The sequence below is a fragment of the Periplaneta americana genome, chromosome 4, assembly GCF_040183065.1.
Source record: "Periplaneta americana isolate PAMFEO1 chromosome 4, P.americana_PAMFEO1_priV1, whole genome shotgun sequence".
In the NCBI taxonomy this organism is placed as follows: Eukaryota; Metazoa; Arthropoda; class Insecta; order Blattodea; family Blattidae; genus Periplaneta; species Periplaneta americana.
The window spans coordinates 148,122,044-148,144,291 of record NC_091120.1 but is presented as its reverse complement, the minus strand read 5'-3'; the positions used below and the strand labels follow the sequence as shown (position 1 = coordinate 148,144,291).

The following is a 22,248-nucleotide window of genomic DNA, read 5'->3' as shown; positions in this document are numbered from 1 at the left end:
TTATTTATTTATTTATTTATTTATTTATTTATTCTGGTGTAGTTAAGGCCATCAGGCCTTCTCTTCCACAACACCAGGAATACAAATACAATAATAGAAATAAACAGAAAAAATACACTATATACAAAATAAAGCTACACAAAAAATAAAGAGAGAGAAAAAAACACTATAAACAAAGTAAAGCCACACAAAAATATGCACAGGTTGCAGTGACACAAACTTTAAATGAGTGATTAAGTATTATAATCAATTGTATCCTAACTAATTAACTAACATAAACAAGAAGCTTGCAATTTTAATCTAGATTAAAAAAGAAAAAGAAAAAAAAACACAAATCAATACTTCTAGCAATACCTAAAAACATTAACTAAGACAAAATTTTCCAATTTAATTTTGAATTGTGATAAAGTCCGGCAATCCCTGACGTCATTAGGTACGAATTCCAGAGGCGAGGTATTTCTACAGTATAGGAAGATGAGTATAAAGACGTTCTATGATGAGGGATAGAAAGAAGTGCTTTATTTCGGTTTCGAAGAGTTGTAAGAAATTGAAAGCGCGATAACAGATAATTCGGAGTAAAAGTATGCATGATTCTAAACAGAAGAGACAGTGAATATATTGTTCTTCGTTCCTTCAGACACATCCATGAAAGTAACTGGAGGGAAGGTGTTATATGGTCAAATTTACGAGTATTGCAGATGAATCGTATTCACACAATATGAACACGTTGTAGTCTCTCAGCTAAGAGTGAACTTACATTAGTTAGCATTATTATCCAGTAAGAAAAAAAAAACATTTATTCATACTATGGCAATGGTACATAGGAGAGTGTGAATTCTTACATTTTCGAAAGAAAGAAATATAATTACATATAGGACATATTGTTATTTGCTGTATCACTATTTAAGTTATGTAATAGAGCAAAAATCTGAAAATTGATAAATATGTCACATAGGAGTTATTGCATGGTATAATCTAAGTCGTACTACATCACCAATGTGTGATCCATCACATCGTAACACGTGATACGTCACTTCTATGGCCAGTTCCTATAAAATAAACTATGCCTTATGTGAAAAAATCAATTACATCACTATAATTCAACGTAATACGAAACATCCAATGGTACTCACACAATACTGAGGATTTTGTCGATTGCCTTCTCGCGATCAGCAGTGAACGAAGACCTTTCTGTCTGCAAGTCTGTTGTAATTTGGAACCATGGAACCAGACTTTCGGCTAGTGGGCTAGTGATCACTTCTTAAGTTTGTTTTTTCGTGTATTGAAGGCCATCGACTTTACTTCTTTTACAGCCTTTTATTAATCTTCAATGTCATATGAAGAGTTCACTGCAAGAATGATGGATGTCACTTTCTTGTGTCCACACCTGTGAAGTAACGGTTAGCACGGCTGGCCGCGAAACCAGGTGGCCCGGGTTCGAATCCCTGTCGGGGCAAGTTACCTGGTTGAGGTTTATTCCTGGATTTTCCCTCAACCCAATATGAGCAAATGCTGGGTAACTTTCGGTGTTGGATCCTGTACTCATTTCACCGGCATTATCACCTTCATATCATTCAGACGTTAAATAACCTAAGATGTTGATACAGCGTCGTAAAATAACCTACTTAAAAAAAAAGTCACTTTCTTGTCGAAAATGAACCAAGACTGTCAATGCATAGCTTAAGACATATAGAATGTACATAGAGAGTTATATGGCATTAACACTGATAGTCATTGTCCAGTAATGATCGGAAAATCACAGTTAAGCTTTGAGCGCTAAAGCATTTCAAACTTTAAATTGCTTCTCCTGCAAAATGTATTCCAAATGACATCCATCATTCTTGCAGTGGACTCTTCATATCTTAATTTGTTATGAAATTGTGTAAAAGTTTATATGTAGGGAATAGATGAAATGCAAATAGGTTATCATCTGCTAGCATTCTAAACCATTATCACCAGTGTTCATAATAATCATCACCATTATGTTCTTCATTCTTGTCTATAAATTTCAACACCCTCACAACCTTGATGTGACACTCTTTATCATCTTTTATCAAATATATGTTTTGGGCATTTTTTAGAAAATATTTGACACAATAATATCTGAACAAAAAATTTGCAAGCAAGTATTCAATATATTGAGCTACCTCATTTATTTTGAATAATGCATCCTTGCAATGATTCAAAAGACTAAAGGAACTATAAGACTGTAACTGTGGAGAAATGAATACGATAAACTTGAAGGAATTATTTTATATAAAATTATTGAATTTTCTATTTCTTTCTTATGGTAGTTTTTTTTTTTTTTTTACTTTTTCTTGAGGAACAGGAAGATAAGGTTCCGGAGAGTGCCACTGTAGCTTGTTTTAACACTTTCGTGACAGTAATAAATACCTACAATACATGAAAAAACAGAGATAATTCTTGAGGATAATTTAAGAGTTCAGAGCCATAGTGGGCCAAGCGCCATTTATTAAAAACGGAGAAAGCAAGGGTTAAACTTAAGTGATTACAATAATTTAATGAAGATTGACATATCTTTTAGGTTGAATGTTTATACTTTATATTAATTGCTATATGTTTCATTGAATTATGGTAGTAACTTCATTTAAAGCCTGATTTTTCTACGGTTTTAGTAAATGGCGCTTGGCCCACTATGGTTCTGAACCCTTCAATTGTACTATTAATTCTTTTTTGGCACACATACATGGAAACTGCTGATTTTCATAACACATTATTGATTAGAAATTTCTTCTTTGCTGTACGGTATATCAAAAACATTGTTACGCTTTTACGTACTAATACTGAAAAGTTGTCATAGTAATATAATCTATATATATAATTTGAACTGGTAATGGAAATTGCGGGAAAGCGGCTGGACGGATTTGAATAAATGACCCCTCATTTTGAAGCTTGGAACTCAAAGTTTTTGGGAAAAATAGTAGTTTTCAGTGAAATGTCAATTTTTAAACATAATTTTCCTATTTTCCAAAATCCATCTCTCGTCAGTTTTCAGAACTAGCTAATAGCATTCACGGCCGACTTGATATTCCCTTCGCTTTTTTGTAAAGGAGAAGCGAAGCGATCAACAAGTCGGCCGTATTGCATTTCAGAATAAAACAAAACACATACTACAGTAAACAATATTACACGAAGGCCATGATCTGCAAGAATGCTGACATATTTAGAACTTAACTTACTAAAAATAATTTACAGGTTCGATTCTGTGGTGTGTAATTTTCTGGGTACAGCTGTGTATTGGATATTAAAAACTACAAAACTTGAGGTGGTTTGATGACATTATTACCATTAGAAATGAAATATTATTGTAGTTAATGCCATGATGTGACTATTTTTCATTAATTATACATATTAATGCTATATTGATGATATGAAAGTGAAACGTTTTGGGGTTATATAAGTAGATGTAGAGAATAACTTAAATTAGATTTTGATTTCTATATTTTACTGAGTGGCTGCTATATAGTATATATAGTATATGTTACTGAAAGCTATAAAACTTACGTAAGTTAACAATATTATTAAAAATCAAATATTTTTATAATTATTAATCAAGTGGGGTTGGGTCTTTTTCATATATTTAATGGCGGTGTGGTGTAGATATTTATATGCGTGGTTCTCTTCAGTATTGGCTCGAGAGAATCTTTCATTGTTATGGAAGCAAGTAACTTTCCGAATGTCTGGTATTCTTCATTGAAAATAAACCTGAAAAAGGTTTATTTGAACGTCTAATGAACTTAGTTTGCAGCATTTGCTGCACAAGCCACTAGTATAATTATAGCTAGACGTGGTGCTATAAAATAATGTAGTATTAGTAGGCCATGACTCCTAGCCTACAAAAATCTTAGTAGTCTACGATTTATTTAACCAGTTAATTAATTCACGTACAAATTTCCATGTATTTGTGCCAAAAAATGTTGTACCTAACTAGTAGAAATTCCAGACTCGTCCGTAAACATCTCACTCGTACACAAAAGTATCACTTCCAGTCCTTGTTACGTAAATAACTATTAAAGAATATAACTAAATTAATTTGAATTTTTTTATATGACAATGTATTATATCAGTGGAAATGTCCTTTTGCTGTAAAACGGCATTGCCGCTGAACATTATTGTTTATTACCATAAATACTATTCAACTTCCTATGTATTATTCATCATATATAAGTTACCTGTAAGATAATTACATATATCAATTTCGTAACACAAATTTTAGGCAAAAGTTTGCAGAAGATTAATAAAATCTTTGCATTTGCGTGAAATTTTTATGCTCTCGGTTGAATGTTATGGTGATATATTTTTAATGAATTGGTTATTATTTATAAGGAATGTGAATATGACAGAGAATTAAATTAATATTTTAATTCAACTTATCTGTTTTATTAGTAGTGATTATTTTTCATTTGTTCCTCTATTAGATATACACCACATATTATTTACAAATATGAGTAATAGAATTACTCTGTTCTTTTGACTGTATTTGCAGGATAGCTGTTAGTAAGTGTCTATGATAAAAGAAATAAATATAATTCGTGCAAGCAATTAAGTAGGCTAACACCATACCGATGTGAGAATCTGATCTCCTGCAAAGTAATTGATGTTAGAACAATGTGGCATAACTCAATGTTGTTGTTAAAAAAGTGGCATCAGAAGTTGAAATTCCGTAATATTTTATTAATTTCATCCCCGAACATAAATAATGTTTGGCTTTAGAGGAAAATACTTCATCGCACTTGAGCATAAAATCGGTAAACAGATTATAGTCCGAAAAAAAATTATCTGTAGATCTTAACCCTCAACTGGTATCTATGGATCAATATAGACTCATATGGATAAATATCGTAATGTACATTTAAAAGCAATACCAGTTAAGGGTTAATATAAACAAATAACAATATAATAAAGATTGCTATTTTTAATATAATAATAATAATGATAATGATAATAATAATAATAATAATAATAATAATAATAATAATAATTTATTTATTTAATCTCGCAGAGCTAAGGCCAGTAGGCCTTCTCTTGCGCCCAGCCAGACTCAAATTCTAATTGAATACAATTGCTTACATAGTTATTACATTAATATCTAGACCATAAAACAACATGAAAGTAACTAATGAAAGTTGGATAAGTAATGTTAGTGTGACAATAATAAACATGGTAAGAAATAGATACAATAATAATAATAATAATAATAATAATAATAATAATAACAATAATAATAATAATTACTTACAAATGGCTTTTAAGGAAACCGAAGGTTCATTGCCGCCCTCACATAAGCCCGCCATCGGTCCCTATCCTGTGCAAGATTAATCCAGTCTCTATCATCATATCCCACCTCTCTCAAATCCATTTTAATATTATCCTCCCATCTACGTCTCGGCCTCCCCAAAGGTCTTTTTCCCTCCGGTCTCCCAACCAATACTCTATATGCATTTCTGGATTCGCCCATACGTGCTACATGGCCTGCCCATCTCAAACGTCTGGATTTAATGTTCCCAATTATGTCAGGTGAAGAATACAATGCGTGCAGTTCTGCGTTGTGTAACTTTCTCCATTCTCCTGTAATTTCATCCCGCTTAGCCCCAAATATTTTCCTAAGCACCTTATTCTCAAACACCCTTAACCTATGTTCCTCTCTCAGAGTGAGAGTCCAAGTTTCACAACCATACAGAACAACCGGTAATATAACTGTTTTATAAATTCTAACTTTCAGAATTTTTGACAGCAGACTAGATGATAAAAGCTTCTCAACCGAATAATAACAGGCATTTCCCATATTTATTCTGGGTTTAATTTCCTCCCTAGTGTCATTTATATTTGTTACTGTTGCTCCAAGGTATTTGAATTTTTCCACCCCTTCGAAGGATAAATCTCCAATTTTTATATTTCCATTTCGTACAATATTCTGGTCACGAGACATAATCATATACTTTGTCTTTTCGGGATTTACTTCCAAACCGATCGCTTTACTTGCTTCCAGTAAAATTCCCATGTTTTCCCTAATCGTTTGTGGATTTTCTCCTAACATATTCACGTCATCCGCATAGACAAGCAGCTGATGTAACCCGTTCAATTCCAAACCCTGCCTGTTATCCTGAACTTTCCTAATGGCATATTCTAAAGCGAAGTTGAAAATTAAAGGTGACAGTGCATCTCCCTGCTTTAGCCCGCAGTGAATTGGAAAAGCATCAGATAGAAACTGACCTATACGGACTCTGCTGTATGTTTCACTGAGACACATTTTAATTACTCGAACTAGTTTCTTGGGAATACCAAATTCAATAAGAATATCATATAATACTTCCCTCTTAACCGAGGCATATGCCTTTTTGAAATCTATGAATAACTGATGTACTGTACCCTTATACTCCCATTTTTTCTCCATTATCTGTCGAATACAAAAAAATTCAAGCAGCAACTGGAATCATCGAGATATGCCGGAAATCTTTCCAAGAGTTCGACATGCCATAACCAGGCGATGCACAAAATGTATCGAAGTTGGTGGCAGCCATTTGGAGCACCTTTTGTAGTTGATTGAAATGCTATTTAGTTGCAATATTTGAATTGTATTTTTTACTTCTTTCCTAGCTTTTGTGATCCGTACTGCCTACGTCCTCCTCCACATTTCAGACACGCTAGCATGTAATCAAAGCGTTTCTGAACATGGGTTTATTAACAAAATATGATCACATGGTACCCATATACCTACAACCGAGCCGTGTAACATATATTTTTACACCCTGTATACATTCAATTCAAACTCATGTACAATTCTATCCTGATGTGTAGTTTAATACACAAACATTAAAATGTGAATCTGTTGGATCTGATGCCAAAAGCTTGTTCTTCAGTCCATCTCTTAAAAGAATAAAACACATAATTATATACCTCGTTCTCAGTGTTCATTGATAAACAATTATGTATTGAAAGTAGATTAGGTCCAAGATTATAGGCATGTTAAATATTACACAAAATTAAGTGCTACATTACATAGCTAGGAAGCTCTGGAAGTTTGTAGGCTACATGTCATGACACAATCAGAAATCTAAAGGTTTTAGTTATATCAACGAACCTTCAGAATGAGAAATGGAACCCAGAACTCTGTTCATATAGATGTCTAATACAACCCTACTGTTGGAATATGCAAGTATTTTAAAACACTGGATATGAAATCTAACAATCGCTTTAAAACATATGAAGAGTCCACTGCAAGAATGATGGATGTCATTTGGAATACATTTTGCAGGAGAAGCAATTGAAGGTTTGAAATGCTTAGCGCTCAAAGCTTAACTGTGATTTTCCGATCATTACTGGACAATGACTATCAGTGTTAATGCCATGTAACTCTCTACGTACATTCTATATGTCTTAAGCTGTGCATTGACAGTCTTGGTTCATTTTCGACAAGAAAGTGACTTCCATCATTCTTGCAGTGGACTCTTCATATATCCTAATTCTGAATATTATACACTTTTATCTCTAATCGAAAGACAGATGTTGTACACTATAATATGAAATCTGAGATTATGAAGGGTATAATAGAAATTTGTTCAGAGCGATCCATACAAACACAATTTTAATGGGTTATAATTTTCCTCTGGAAGCTAGTATAAACTTGAAATTGAGTTAAATATCTTAGAGGCTATAAATATCTTAGAGGCTATCCATTGCTGAATATTATGACTATTGTTGGCTATTAGTAATTAGTTTATAGTCTCTAGTTTTTGAAGCCATAACACAAATATACCTACTTATGACTTTTAGAGAACCCGGAGGTTTCTTGCCGACGTCACATAAGTCTGCCATCGGTCCCTATCCTGAGCAAGATTAATCCAGTTTCTGTCATCATATCCCACCTCCCTCAAATCCATTTTAATATTATCCTCCCATCTATATCTCGGCCTCAAAGATCTTTTTCCCGCCAACCTCCTAACTAACACTCTATATGCATTTCTGGATTCGTCGATATGTGCTACATGCTCTGTCCATTTCAAACGTCTGGATTTAATGTTCCTAATTATGTCAGGTGAAGAATACAATGTGTGCAGTTCTACGTTGTGTAACTTTCTCCATTCTACTGTACCTTCATCCCTCTTAGCCCCAAGTATTTTACTAAACACCTTATTCTCAGACACTTTTAACCTATATTATTGTCTCAAAGTGAGAGTCAAAGTTTCATAACTGTACAACCTTAACACGAACATGTAGTTCTCAATTCGGCAACGTGTTTTTATTGTGAAAACTAATTGGAACATAAATTCCTTGATTCAAACATAACGGACATTTCGAAGAGAATTCGGCTTGCGGAATGTTCCAACTAGACCAACAGTTTTATCGATGACAAGAAAGCTGGAGAGATAGACATACAATGAGTCAAAATTGTGTTGATGATGTTCAAGGACGTTTAGTGAACTTATCAAAGAAATTATTGCACCGATTGAAACAGATGACGCAACGTGTCATACGTCCAACGATTCCATGAATCTTATAGCCAGCTTCTTCGGTGATCATCTAATCTAAAAAAATCTGTGGCCCCGCAGATCACCTGACCTAACCTCTCCGGATTTTGTCTTATGGAGCTAATTAAGAACAGAGTATACAAGAAAGACCCTCGCTTACTTGCTGAACTCCGTGATACCATTGGGAATGAAATCAGCAACACTGACGAGGATACACTTCGGAGAATGTAACGGAATATGGTGCGACGAATACAGTTGTGTATGGATGCAGGTGGAAGATATTTTCCACATTTACTCTGAAGAATCTCCCACAGTTAGTCTGTAATTCATAGCAGATTGCACACGTTTGCTATTATTGCTTCAAAAGTTCTGTCATTAAAATTGTAGAGGTATATATGTATCACTCTGCAGTATAAAAGAGTAAATTTAGATTTTATCCGCGAGTGAAAAGTTTAATGCACGAGCGAGACGAAGCTGAAGGTAATAATTTCCACGAACGCATAAAATCTATTTACTCTTGTGTGTCTTACGTTATATTATCTATTAATGCTACTGTTTACTGGCAACTAATTTTAAATTATAGGTATTTTCTCTGAAATGTTCTATTTGAGAAGAACTTACAAATGTAACAATTTATAGATATTAATATTGCTAATGTGTTGGTTGTCATGGAGTATTGATTTAAAAATAATCACAGTAGACTTAAAACCCTTTTATTCATTGCTGCGAATAAAGTCATTGTTTAGGTTTCTACGGATGTGGAAAAAATACCAGTTTAGGTAACTTTTATAGTTAAAAATAAATTGTCACAAATATCTATCATCATAGAGATTCTCAAACCGTTCAATATACCACTTCAACTTTGTCATTCGACAGTGCTAGCTCAGATAGTTATAGTAAAGAAATTAGTTATTTCCTTTAACTTTGTCGAATAATGACATCAAGCACTTTTACATTCCCAGTTCCTATTCCATGAACATTCATCGAAGTCCATTGTTTTGTAACTGGCAGTGATTCTCTGCGACAAGAAAATAATCCTCTCATGGTATTTTCCGATAATTGAATTTGTAGAAATGGGTGTAACATAGGCGGTTTCCTTGGGGTGGCAAAGAATCCCGATATAACGAAGTTACGGGGGATATAATTTATTTCCTTCCCCGTTATAGCTTGACCGTGGTACAGAATATCGGAATATGATCTTAATAAAAGAGAACTACTGAGGAACAGTCGCCACCATAAAGTGAGAAGCTCCATCGCAACCACTCTTCGGAAGGCAAAGTGGGAGGTTTACGAAGAAGTACACTGCTTGGCTCAGAATGGGTCAACGAGAAGAGCAGACATTATAGCCATCGATCGCCGGAATCAAAGAACCCTCATTCTTGGCCCCACTGTCCGTTTTGAGAAGGATGATCAACAAGCCAATAACGTTAACGATGAAAAGAAGTCTATTTACAACCCATGTATTCCTCACTTCAGTGAGAGATACAAAATTAATATTAATACGCGTGAGACAAATAGAGCTCTCCCTCTATAGTAGGAGGCCTTTGCCCTTAACGGGACATTTTTTAGGCTAATCATTTCATCATTTCACATGGGAAGTGAAAGGACTTCTTTTTGGCGCTAGGGGAACTTCATTTAAGTTAACCAAAACCATTCTCCTTTCTCTTAAATTTTCTAATGAGGACATTAACAAAATTTGTCTAATGGTATTGAGAGATCCATTATCCATTATCCAATCACTTGTATAATACTATGCATTTTTTTTACTTCATTTCATTCCTCTTTAATGTATTTTTATATCATGTTTCTCCGAAATCTAATTGTACTTCATTTTTAAATTTATCATTGTTCCATATTCTCTCCGCAATCATATTGTATTTTAATTTAACCTCTGCTTTGTATTCTGGATCCTAGTGGTCAGCCGTAGATTTCGGCCAGATGTCCCAAATTGTGGAATTTGTGTGTGGGGTGCATGTTTCTTACAGTGTTACATTCATATCCACGATGTTTCGGATCGAGTTGTATAGGTCTTCAACTGTAGGTCTACTACAAATTGTAATAGGGCATAGCCATAGGCAGAGTTAAGGGAGGGTATGTGGGAGTACTGCCCCCACCCCCAAATTTTGTCTGAACTCTTTTTTTCCATTAACATTACACAATATTGAATTCAAAAGACTTTTCTTGCTTTTGTTTATGAATGGGATATTATTAATTTGTAAATGCTACCATTGTACCATCTTCCTGGAAAATGACTGTTTTCACAAAAAAAAATCTTTGGACTATGGCTGTTTTATGAAAACTACTGAAAATTACCACTCCTTTAACATGGGAGTATGGTGTTTTTTTCATTAACACCTAATTCAGTAGATGGCCGCTACAGACTTCTAACACAGAAGTACAGACTGTTACAAAAGAAATATTGCAGTGCTTCCATTCCTCAAACGAGGCATAGAAATTCTTATACAGTCAGAAATTTAAAATAAATATTACAGTCTAGACATATGATCTGAAGACATTAATTCGTCAATTTAAGCACAGAAACTTAATCAAAAGCAAAAGCAAGAAAAGTCTTTTGCATTCAATATTTTCTAATGTTAATAAAATAGAGAGTTCAGATAAGTTTGGAGGGATCGCTGCCCCACATGCCACCCCATAAATCCGCCTATGGGATGTAAGTCGTCATTTTGTCATTTTCATTTTTATCGTAGTTTCGAAAATACGTGAATAAATCCATTGTTGTTCTTTCAAAGGGCTCCAATGATATTGTTCATTAGTTTCTTAGGTGCAAGTTAAAATCATAATTTGTTTTAAATGGGCTGTAGTCATTGACATGCGCTGTTTTAAAACGGCAATTGTGGTTTTGTGGGAACAGCGGAACATATGAAAACGAAGGAAATATTACATAAAGATTGCTGTTTCTGAAGAAACCAGGAACAAACAAAGAAATGCGAGAATAAATTTTGCAATTTGTGTCTATTACACTTTGAGTATACACATAACAAAGTTGGATACATCAAAGAATCCAGTAATATCAATGGATTAATAAGTCACACATTCTTTATGGCACTTCAGCGAGAATCTGTTCCTCCACCAACAAGCTAGTCAATCCAGTAAGAAAAATGACAATGAAACAGAAACAAATGCAAGACCTCGAAAAATGAAGCAGTGCATCCCAAACGAGCATATAACATTTTATTAAGAACTTTTCAGCTGGCCTACAGAGAGCAAATGCAACGCACGATGACTGAAAAATACTACATCCCAAGTGAAAAGACTGATCTGTCTTTATTTGTCATTCATGATGTTTTCGTATTTTATTTTCCATTTATCTTTACTATATATTTTGTTGTGGATTGCGTATGATTTTCAGTAAAGTAATTCAAGAATACCACTAAAATATTTTGTATCTTATTTGATTTTACTTGTTATGAAATTTATTTTTTTAAAGGACGGCTTTTTCATATTTTAAATCTCGATTTAACCTTAAGTACCCGCATAACGCCTGTTAATTACTTTAAAAACCAAGAAACGTAACCTAGTCTATCAGCCCACATAACCAGAATTATGTATTTCCAGATAGTTTTCGTATAAAATAGTTTTTTCTTTCAATTTCCAGCAAACGTAACTTTCCTGACTTACGCCCTTTAAAAGAAACCGATTCATTTGATTTTTATTGCATGATCAAGTTCTTTCCTTTGGGATATAATTTCAAATCATCGTGTTAGACTTCCTTGGATTTACACATATTCTAAATCCATGTTTTGATTCTACTATCATTTCCAACATAAGTACTAAGTCTTCCATTCTGTCAACAGAACGAACTTCATAATGTCGTAGAATACTTGACAACACCATTTTCACTTCCAGCATGGCGAACTTCTGTCCGATGCAGTTCCTGGAACCAGCGCTGAAGGGAACATACGCATAGGGATGTCTATTCACCGTATTTTCAGGTAGGAAATTGTCAGGATTAAACTTTGTTGGATTAGGGAAAATATTAGGATCTAAATGGAAGATGAACATTGGTATAATAACATTAACACCGGCTGGAATCTTGTGGGGTCCTGCAAATAAAAGTTATACAGTCGCCATTACTTTCTGTTTGCTAAGATATATAACAAGTTCTTATAGGCCTATACGTATGTGAATTAATCCACAGAGAAACAAGAATCATCTAAATCTAAAACAGCTGAATTAGGAACGATTGTCTAATGAAAAAATGCATTGAAATCGTCTTTCATTATTTAATTACACAAAGTCTAAAGTAATGTAATGTTTATAAACCTGATATATTATGTACAATAACTTCAAGCAATATTTGTATTAGAGATATATATTTATTTCAACATTACCTAGTTCAAAATCGTGGACGTTAGTTCTTGCAACTGCTATAACACTTGGATACAACCTTAGAGCTTCCTTGATAACCATATCCAAATACTTCATGTTCTGTAAATCCCTCAGGCTAGGAGAGCGGCCGGAGTCCTGGAAAATATCCTCGAGTTCCTGGTATACTCTATCCTGCAAAACGTCCCATAGAGGCCTATCATATTTGGGGAATGCTGTTATATGGTCAATACTATTGCAAGTTTTATTTAGATCAAAACGGAATATTCATGAAATCCTTATAATTACGTGATACATTTATACAGTATTATTTTCTTTTCATTCCTGGCATTATATTCTGCGCATTTAAATATGCCAAGGCGGAGCCTTCTTGTTAGTTACTTCATAATCGCTTACTCATTCCTTGAATCCTAGCCTTCAGACAACAATGCAATTGATAGTTGAAACGATTCAGACATAAATATGACACCAATGAGTTGTTTGAAATACATTTTATTAATAATGAGTAGGCCTATGTCTTTATAGAATATTGGATTCATTTAGAGATTAGTTAATTTTAGGGAGAGAAAGAGAGAGTGGTATCTATATGCTGTCATATCCATTCATGGTAGTTTATAACAATCTCATTTCTTATACTAATCAGAATTATAAAGTATCTATAGTACATTTATGCACGAAATTTGAACTTTGGTTCGATTTGGTAATTGCTGTTGTGTTGCAGATTCGTATGGAGGATGCTAGGGTAGTATAAGTTTCGGTTGGTAAATGTTTGAAACTTCAAATAAAAAAGAATATGCAAAAGTGCTACTGTAAAAAAATCTGTCATCTTTATAAACTATCGCTATCCTAATGGATTATTCGTGCTATATATAATGCAAAAGTATAGGTACCATTTACTGATAACCATTCTACTATATTATTCACGAAATTTATGAAGCAAAATTATAAGTACCATTTATTGATATATTAGTCATGGTATATATGTTACAATCAGAATGCGAAATCCGTCAAAACTCGAAGTCTCTAGGAAATTCTAGTTCTAACAAAGTTCTGTAGGAAATTCTAGTTTTCACTTACGTAATTCAGTTACATCTAGAAATAATTATGTTTCTTAAGGAAATTCTAGTTTTGACTAATATAATTAAGTTAGATCTAGAAATAACTGGTAGTTATTTATTAGTAAAAAAACCGTTGTAACGATTTCAACTAAGATGCAACACATCTTCTATTTTGTATAGCAGGTAACATCACAATAAGCATTCCGGATATCGACAGGGGAAAGGCCGACTTGCGAAACCTTTTAGGAGTCGTGTTTGAGAGAAATGACGACTTGTACAGAATTGGAACAAAGGATGAAGTATTGAATAAACTATATTTCAGGTAGTTTCACTGAACTTTACAGTAAAAACTGATAGTGTAATTAATTTCAATAACACTCGGTACACAACACTTTCTTTCTTTCAGATCCGAATTTGATATAGCTATGTCCTCAAGAAATGACACTAGAACAGGTGCCAGATGCAGAAATTTCGCTCAGGATTGCAGCAAAGAAAAAAGCCGTCGAAAGTGGGCAAGGATTCGTCCGTTGTGCTTACAAAACAAATTGTATTTCGAAGTAGTGCTTGTGTATGAAAAATAATACTCTCTGCAACTCTGCATGTAACAATAGCATGCCTTGTCGCAACAATAATGACTTGTAAGACAAAAAATAATAATGATTTCTGTAACATAATTATTCGTAATTCAACAACAAAAATAGTAATCTTTAAGCATCACTTAACATAATTATTTATGTAATAAAACTATTTTTTCAACAACAATGAGAATAGTAATAATAATGTTCATGTGTCAGTACCAATTTCCTAAAGTCGTTTCTGTAATAACTAATAAGTTATTTCTGTATTTAGTCCCTAACTGGATTACGTAAGTGAAAACTAGAATTTCCTCGGGTTTTGATTGATTTCGAGTTCTGAAATCGTTACAACGGGTTTTTACTAATAACAATCAGTTATTTCTACATCTAACTACAATTTCCTAGAAAGCCATAGTTATATCTAGATGTAACTGAATTATGTAAGTGAACACCAGAATTTCCTAAAGAGCTTTGTCAGAACTAGAATTTCCTAGAAACTTCAGATTTTGACTGATTTCATGTTCTGACTGTAACATATACAGGATGTTTTCGGGGTAGTGTTACAAACTTTCAGGGATGATGGGGAAGGGCACATGTATCAATTTGAGATGAGGAACCCTGGTCCTGAAATGACAGAGTCGAAAGTTACAAGCAAAAATACTTGTGTGGAAATGAAATATTTTTTTTTCCTCTGTAAACCTTATTTATGTGTATTTATCTGTACATCTTACACATACTGTATTCATTGACGTTGTTTACGTTGTCTACTTCCAGTATTCCTTTCAGTGCGCTGTCTGAGGGGTGGGGACAGGAAACTACACTAAATCAATGCAGATGGCGTAATGTGTAACGGACATGGTCGGTCCTGATATGCACGTCTGTATACAGCAGTGTATGTATACAACTTGCAGTGTCCAGTTGATCAGTCCTAGTGAAATGGAGGAGTACACGAGAGCGGAATAAGCAGACATGATTTTCGAATACGGATGAACCAATGGGAATAGTAGACAAGCTCACAGAGTGTATCCGACAAGTACCCACGTAGGAGACATCCAGCCCATATCATCTTTCCACGACTGTTCCAAAGGTTAAGGGAAGGAGGGCACGTGGTGCCAAATTACAATTCCATTTCCACACAACTATTTTTGCTTATAACTTTCGACTCAGTCATTTCCGGACCAGGGTTCCTTATCTCAAATTGATACATGTGCCCTTTCCCATCATCCCTGAAAGTTTGTAACACTAGCCCGGAAACATTCTGTATAATGCAAAATTATAAGTAGCCTACCATTTACTGATTACCATTCTAATACATTACTCATGGTATATATAATGCGAAAGTATAGGTATCATTTACTGATAACAATTCATTTTAACTTATAATATTTGTAATGAAATTGCTTGTGTTCTAGTAATAACAATGCTGAAATTGTACAGATAATTTTTAAAATTAGTTTTACCTGTATATCTGGATGTAGGCCCAATAGGAAAATGGAAAAACAAATTGCAGCTGTTACCGTATCATGGCCCTGTGAATAAAGAAAGACTTAACCTAATTCTGATTTCTGTTCTTGATCATATTCTAGTCATTCATGTAACAAAAAGAAAGTTTCATTTGGATTAACGAAATTTAATCAGAGAAATTCTTTAAGATTTTCATAAATGCACAATCAGACGAATAATACAGGGTGTCCGGGAAAGACCTGATGAAAAAGAAGTGATTATATATCTGAAACTGTTACAGTTATTACCTCAATGTTTTCACAGTTAGAAAGAGAAACTCAATAAGTTTTGTTACCTAGCAGCATGTTACACGCGTGCGCATATCATTGTGCTAGAGATAAACGAGAAAAAGCTCGTTCTGCGCAGCGTATATAGACAGCCTTGCTCTCAGAGCTGGGAATGCAAGTTGTGCGTGTACCAAGTGAACAGCCGAACATTGTTTACCACAGTAGAAAAAGCAGAATTCGTTTTATGACTGGCTGAATTTAAGTCAATCAAGCGTGTACAACGGTCGTTTCCAAGCGGACAAGAGCTCACAGTAACAGGTAACACATACCTGGATATGCTGCGAAATTACGCTGTCCTACAACTATCACCAGAAACCGTGTTTCAACAGGATGGAGCCCCCTACACTATGCTAACCATGTGCGCGCTTTTCTCGATGACACGTTTCCTGACCGTTGAACTGGAAGAGGCGGACCTACACCATGGCCATCACGGTCACCGGACATGATCCCACTGGATTTCTGTCTGTGGGGCTTGTGAAGGACGTGAGTTATGTGGCCGAATCTACGAATTAATAGGCCTAGTCACACCGGAGATGCTTCCGTGTGTGTGGCAGAAGATTGAGTATCGCCTGGACATAGGTCTGGTCACAAATGGTGCTCATATAGAGGTACATTAAAACTTATTGTGTTTCCCTTTGTAAGTGTGAAAACATCACGACAATAAATGCAATAGTTTCAGAAATATAGTTATTTATTTTTCGTCAGGTCTTTCCCGGACATCCTATATTTATTCAGACAAAATATTAATAAATTAGTTTTCATATAAAATTGCTTTCAGAATTAATGTAAACCTAATTATTATGGAAATAAACGTTTCTGTAAGTGAATAATTACCATTTAGAAAATTATTATGAGCATTAACGACTAGACAAAAGCAACGAACCGACGGGACATAGCGGAAATGAAACTTTCAAGACGTGTAGCAGGTTACATTTTAACAGATTACAAATAGAAAAAAATAGACAAGTAGATTTATTACTAGTAACAAGTTTGGACTGTTAGAATACATAAGAAGATTATAAGAAGATGTGGTACCAACATGTAAAAGATACAAATACAACAACATTAGCTCATAACTTATTACTTTTACAGATGTAAGTAGAATAGAAGCCCGAGAAAGAGGTGTATTGGTGACTTCAGAGAAAAAAAAAAAACAAAACCAAATCTTCGTAGCCGTAACACGTCACACTATCCTCATCCACATTGATATTGACAATGACTTATTTAACAAATTGAAATATATTGCTGGCACATATATTTCATTTTTCAGTTACTATTGACGTACCTATTACTGTTCAAAACTGTGCTTTCTATCCGTTATGAAAAGAGGCCAAATACTGAGATCTTTATTGCCTTATGTAAAAATGTTAGAAATCGGAAATATATAGTCATAATTTCTATCTCAAAATTAATAAGTGATATAAAACAAGCTTACTCACACTGAACTTGTTTGTTTGTTTTCTAGAATAAAGGATTGCTAGTTTTACGTTGTCAGACTTATGCACTACTTTCATATTTGAGAGATATTTTGTAGAAAAATAATTCCATTGTTGCTTTCATAGTTCTCTTCACTCATAAACAAGTAACTTGATCAGAATGTTACTTCGTATTGTAAATTAATAATTGTCCACATTTTTGTCAGTCTTAAAATACACTTAATTTCATGGGGAACAAGATAGTGTTGAGAGCGATGCTTAATATGAAGGACTGTGTCATGGAAAAATGTTAAAAATGTATTACAAATATCGACTTATTTTAGGCCTAACAGTTTTTATTCAACATTCATGGGTCCCACATTAAGATGTTACAAAAAGTGAACTTCTTTGCGCAGTGAAGAAAATAATTAGTAAAGGGTTAAAGAATTTCATTTTTATGTATTTCTTAAATAAAATGGCAAGGCATTCTTAAGATCCCTGTAATTGTGTACTTGTTGGTTGTGTATTTGTATTACTTTCGATGATTGTAGGTTATGATGTGTATGAAATAAGTTAAATATCATAATGCATGTTGCATTATTAAGTAAGAGTTTTTTATTTGTAACCTATTCTTTACGCTGTGTCGCGTTTTGCATCGACACGCTCTCGCTAAGAGCAAGATGCGTCTAGAGTATTAGAGAAATGTTAACGGAACGTTCCATGTTAAAAGTATAGTGAGAAAGCATGTATCACTTTCATGATAGGAACATCAGTTTGTCTTCTACATGTGTATGTCCTAGTTGTCCTTAAAATTAATTAAATTTTATTACCTTTAGCCACAGAAGCCTGTCCTAAATTATTCCTCGCGAAATTACAGTATATTCACTTGTAAGTCAGCCATCCTGAAAACTGCGAAAATGTTCCCGTTTATTTATAATATTAGGGTCTATCTAGGTATATTATATTCTTCATGGAAGAGTAACAAGAGTTTAAATCTGTTACCAGTTTCTGCTTAGTTGCAAACAGGATGGACATCGTGTACCTGAATGTTGAGCTTTGAAAGGAGATTTATTCTATTACATTCCTTAATCCTTATATTATTCTTACTTACTCACGGCTTTTAAGGAACCCGCAGGTTCATTGCCGCCCTCACATAAGGCCGCCATCGGTCCCTATCCTCTGCAAGATTAATCCAGTCTCTATCATCACATCCCACCTCGCTCAAATATATTTTAATATTATCCTCTCATCTACGTCTCTCGGCCTCCTCAAAGGTCTCTTTTCCTGCTGTCTCCCAGCTAACTCTCTATATGCATAATCCTTACATCATTCATATTATAAAAGTGTAGGGATAATATGGCGCGGAGTTTTTTCCTCGTATCTGAAGATTACTACTTACACGTCAAAGAAACGTTTTCCTTCTCACATCAGTGCAAAATCTTAATTTACTCACCTCAAACATAAAAGTGTCCACTTCTTCTTGTATCTCTTCGTCTGTCATTTCAGCACCATTTTCCGCTGCTTCCAGCAACATGTCCAAAAATGCTACACGTTTCTTTTGTCCTAAATAAAAAAGAATTGCTTATACAGAGTGTTAAAAAATTGTTGATCATTTTCACAGGAGGTAGCATTGGTCGAAATCAGAAAAAAATTCCTTTAAACATGTGTCCGGAAACCAATATCTGTTCAGATATGAGCCATGCTGTTTTGTAGCCTATGACAGTCACTCGTTTAAAAACACAAAACAATAATTCATGTTTTCAGGGTGGATAGAATCCCTCAACAGACGTAAACAGTGAATGCAGTAGTAAAGAAAGGTCCAGGATACTATGGAGTCTATCATTTTACTTGTGTTAGTAAGTACGTACACTATTCAGTGGTATAGACTGTCATTCTGATTATGCACGAAGGGGTACTACCCTATTTTCTACGCCTCGTGCGACAATACATAACCCGTAGGTTTAATGGGCGATGGATGGGTCGAGGAGGTTTACTAGGATGACCTCCCCGATCACCTGAACCAAATCCCTTGGATTGCTGGGGATATTTGAAGACATTGCTGTATGGCACACTCATCGACAACGTACAAACGTTACAGGAGCGTGTATTCAATTCATGTGAGCAAATCCGACAACAGCCAGGTGTGGTCGCAAGAGTTCGTGATTCACTAAGAAGGGCTGAATCATGTGTAAAAGTGCGTGGTAACCACATAGAGCACTTTCTGTAGTGTCTGCGTAACAGATAGGTGGGTATTGTAGGTCACAATACTGCATGATCCATATTTCAATAGATATTTGTTTCCGGACACATGTTTATAGAACTTTTTTTTCTAATTTCGACCAATGTTACCTCCTGTAAAAATATGCGACACCTTTTTAAACAACCTGTGCAGCCTACATATATACCTATTATTAAAAACTTTACTATTTTATTATGTGTAAACGTGGATTAAAATGGATAAAATACATGCAATAAATTGCTTCTTGTAAATAATAAGACAACTGTGGGATAATGAGTTTAGTTTTCATGTTACTGTAAATGTGGGGAACGTTCTACGTCTATATTTGAATTAAATTGCAATGAGTATTCTTCTTTTGCTTCGTATGAAATAGAAAACAGATATTTAGATACCTCAAACGATAATAATTAAAGATATTATTCCAATTAAAGCACTAAATTAGATCTTAGAATTATGGCAAGATTCATAGATGACAGAAATCCCAAATGTAACTCTAGTTATTATTGCAAATACTTCACAATGTAATATAGACAAAAAAGATAACAGAATGAACATTTTGCCATTATATCAGTCTAATTTCTTCCCGCACTTCCACAAGAAACTTGCCATATTTCTGCTTTAAGGAGACATGTACACGTTTCGCTATTATAAATTTAGTAAAATTAAAGATTCAGTATTTACATACACTGAAATTTTACACTGGAATTTGGTATAATGATTAGATAATACTTCTAGGTTCATAAACAAGTCTTAGAATTAAAAATATTTAATTGTTAAGAGTAAATATGTTTTTAAATTAGGGAGCGTTCAATTTATTCAAGCAAAATTGGTGCTGCTAATATCTTGTACAATTTTGAATATTTTAAAATGCTTTCTTCCCTATTTTATTCATAATGAGTGCGTTAATCAATATTACCATTAAGACCTGGATATTTAGCCTAAATAAGAAATAATTTTGAATTTTTTTCGTCTTGAATTGTAAAATTTAATTATTTTTAAATAAAGAATTAGTAATGAAACTGAATTAAAATCAGGATTTGTTCTTCATTATGGAATACATTTGCGTGCAAAATTTCATGAATTTATCTAAAATCTAAACAGATTTCGAAAATTTAAGTTATGGGAAATGAGCGATAAAGTACGGCGAATGAGAAGTTCTGTCAACATTTTAGGTAATAATTCGAACAGTATTAGAGATATTTACACATGTGTTCACTATGCTATTGAAAGTCCATTCACTAAATTAACAAAAAAAACATTTTTTTCTACTTCCGAAGATTTATATGAAGGGTTCAGAGCCATAGTGGGCCAAGCGCCATTTATTAATAACAGAGAAACGAAGTGTTAAAGCTAAGTGAATACCATAGTGTAATGAAGATTGGCATATCATTTAATTTCAATGTGCATATTTTATCTCACTTGCTATATGTATCATTAAATTATGGTAATCACTTAATTTTAATTCTTGTTTTCTACGTTTTTAATATATGGCGCTTGGCCCACTATGGCTCTGAACCCTTCATATGCCCCACAATATACATAAAGAGTTATTTCTCAAAGTCTTCGGCTAGAATTAGTAGATTCTGTGACTAGTTATGTATGGAACGCAACTCACCGGCAACTGCGGATTAGGCACTGATTCAATTACTTGATCTGAATACTTTAACAAATAAAAAGAAAATTGTTGTATATTTAAACAGAAATATCGTGTTTTTTTAATGTGAGTAGAAATAGAAATACTGGTAGGTTTGTAGTCTAACGTATTCGTATGAATGCATATAATGACAGAGACTAGTGATTATTATAGACGATATTGAAATATGATTAGTAATTACAGTCCTACTATAACATGTATAATTAAATAGCTAGTAATCAATGCAAACTCCAAATAGTCTTCTCCATTACCAAGAGAAACATCGTTGTCTGTAGCCTTGTGCAAAGTTTCATTCATCATCTCTTCTTTACGCTGTGTTATCACCTGTAAACAAGGAATTCATTTAACTGAAATGAAAATTCAGTGACAAAACAGAGAGTTAGAAAGTACAGTACCTCATATAATTATTTATTACTTCTAGACTTCGGTTTGTAAGTAAAAACCTATTTTGTTCCTGAAGAGATAAACTTATAATATAGTATAGCGCGCGGCATATAGGCTACAAAGTGATTCATATGAAAATAACACAATTCTTTTTTTATTTATCTATTATTTATTTATTTATTTATTTATTTTATTCGACAAGAGTGATGCTAACTACAATCTGTTATACCACAAATTTACAGCACGGCGAAGCTCTGCGAAACGCTACACAATACCAAGTACGATCAATTATAGCCA

The 22,248-nt window shown here is 33.9% G+C and overlaps 2 protein-coding genes and 1 long non-coding RNA gene across 6 annotated transcripts in view; 1 reads left to right on the top strand and 2 right to left on the bottom strand.

Annotated features, from left to right (window-relative positions):
- LOC138698299 (cytochrome P450 4C1-like) overlaps nucleotides 1–11,298 on the bottom strand; it is an 82,539-nt gene extending 71,241 nt beyond the window's left edge. The window contains exon 1 of the mRNA XM_069824110.1: nucleotides 1,134–11,298. The gene's annotated coding sequence lies outside the window, so the exon portion shown is untranslated. The remainder of the gene's footprint in view (nucleotides 1–1,133) is intronic.
- LOC138698301 (uncharacterized) overlaps nucleotides 1–14,656 on the top strand; it is a 32,535-nt gene extending 17,879 nt beyond the window's left edge. The window contains exons 2-4 of the long non-coding RNA XR_011331821.1: nucleotides 12,357–12,442; nucleotides 14,075–14,216; nucleotides 14,301–14,656. This is a non-coding gene — a long non-coding RNA (uncharacterized lncRNA). The remainder of the gene's footprint in view (nucleotides 1–12,356; nucleotides 12,443–14,074; nucleotides 14,217–14,300) is intronic.
- The window catches only part of LOC138698300 (cytochrome P450 4c21-like), an 88,106-nt gene continuing 77,301 nt past the window's right edge, over nucleotides 11,444–22,248 (bottom strand). For all 4 annotated transcript variants that reach the window (XM_069824111.1, XM_069824112.1, XM_069824114.1 and 1 more), the window contains exons 8-12: nucleotides 21,819–21,891; nucleotides 19,128–19,237; nucleotides 15,930–15,998; nucleotides 12,842–13,010; nucleotides 11,444–12,553 (exon numbers count right to left, since the gene is read on the bottom strand). In XM_069824111.1, coding sequence (XP_069680212.1) covers nucleotides 12,198–12,553; nucleotides 12,842–13,010; nucleotides 15,930–15,998; nucleotides 19,128–19,237; nucleotides 21,819–21,891 — 777 coding nt within the window. In that variant the 3' untranslated portion in view covers nucleotides 11,444–12,197. The remainder of the gene's footprint in view (nucleotides 12,554–12,841; nucleotides 13,011–15,929; nucleotides 15,999–19,127; nucleotides 19,238–21,818; nucleotides 21,892–22,248) is intronic.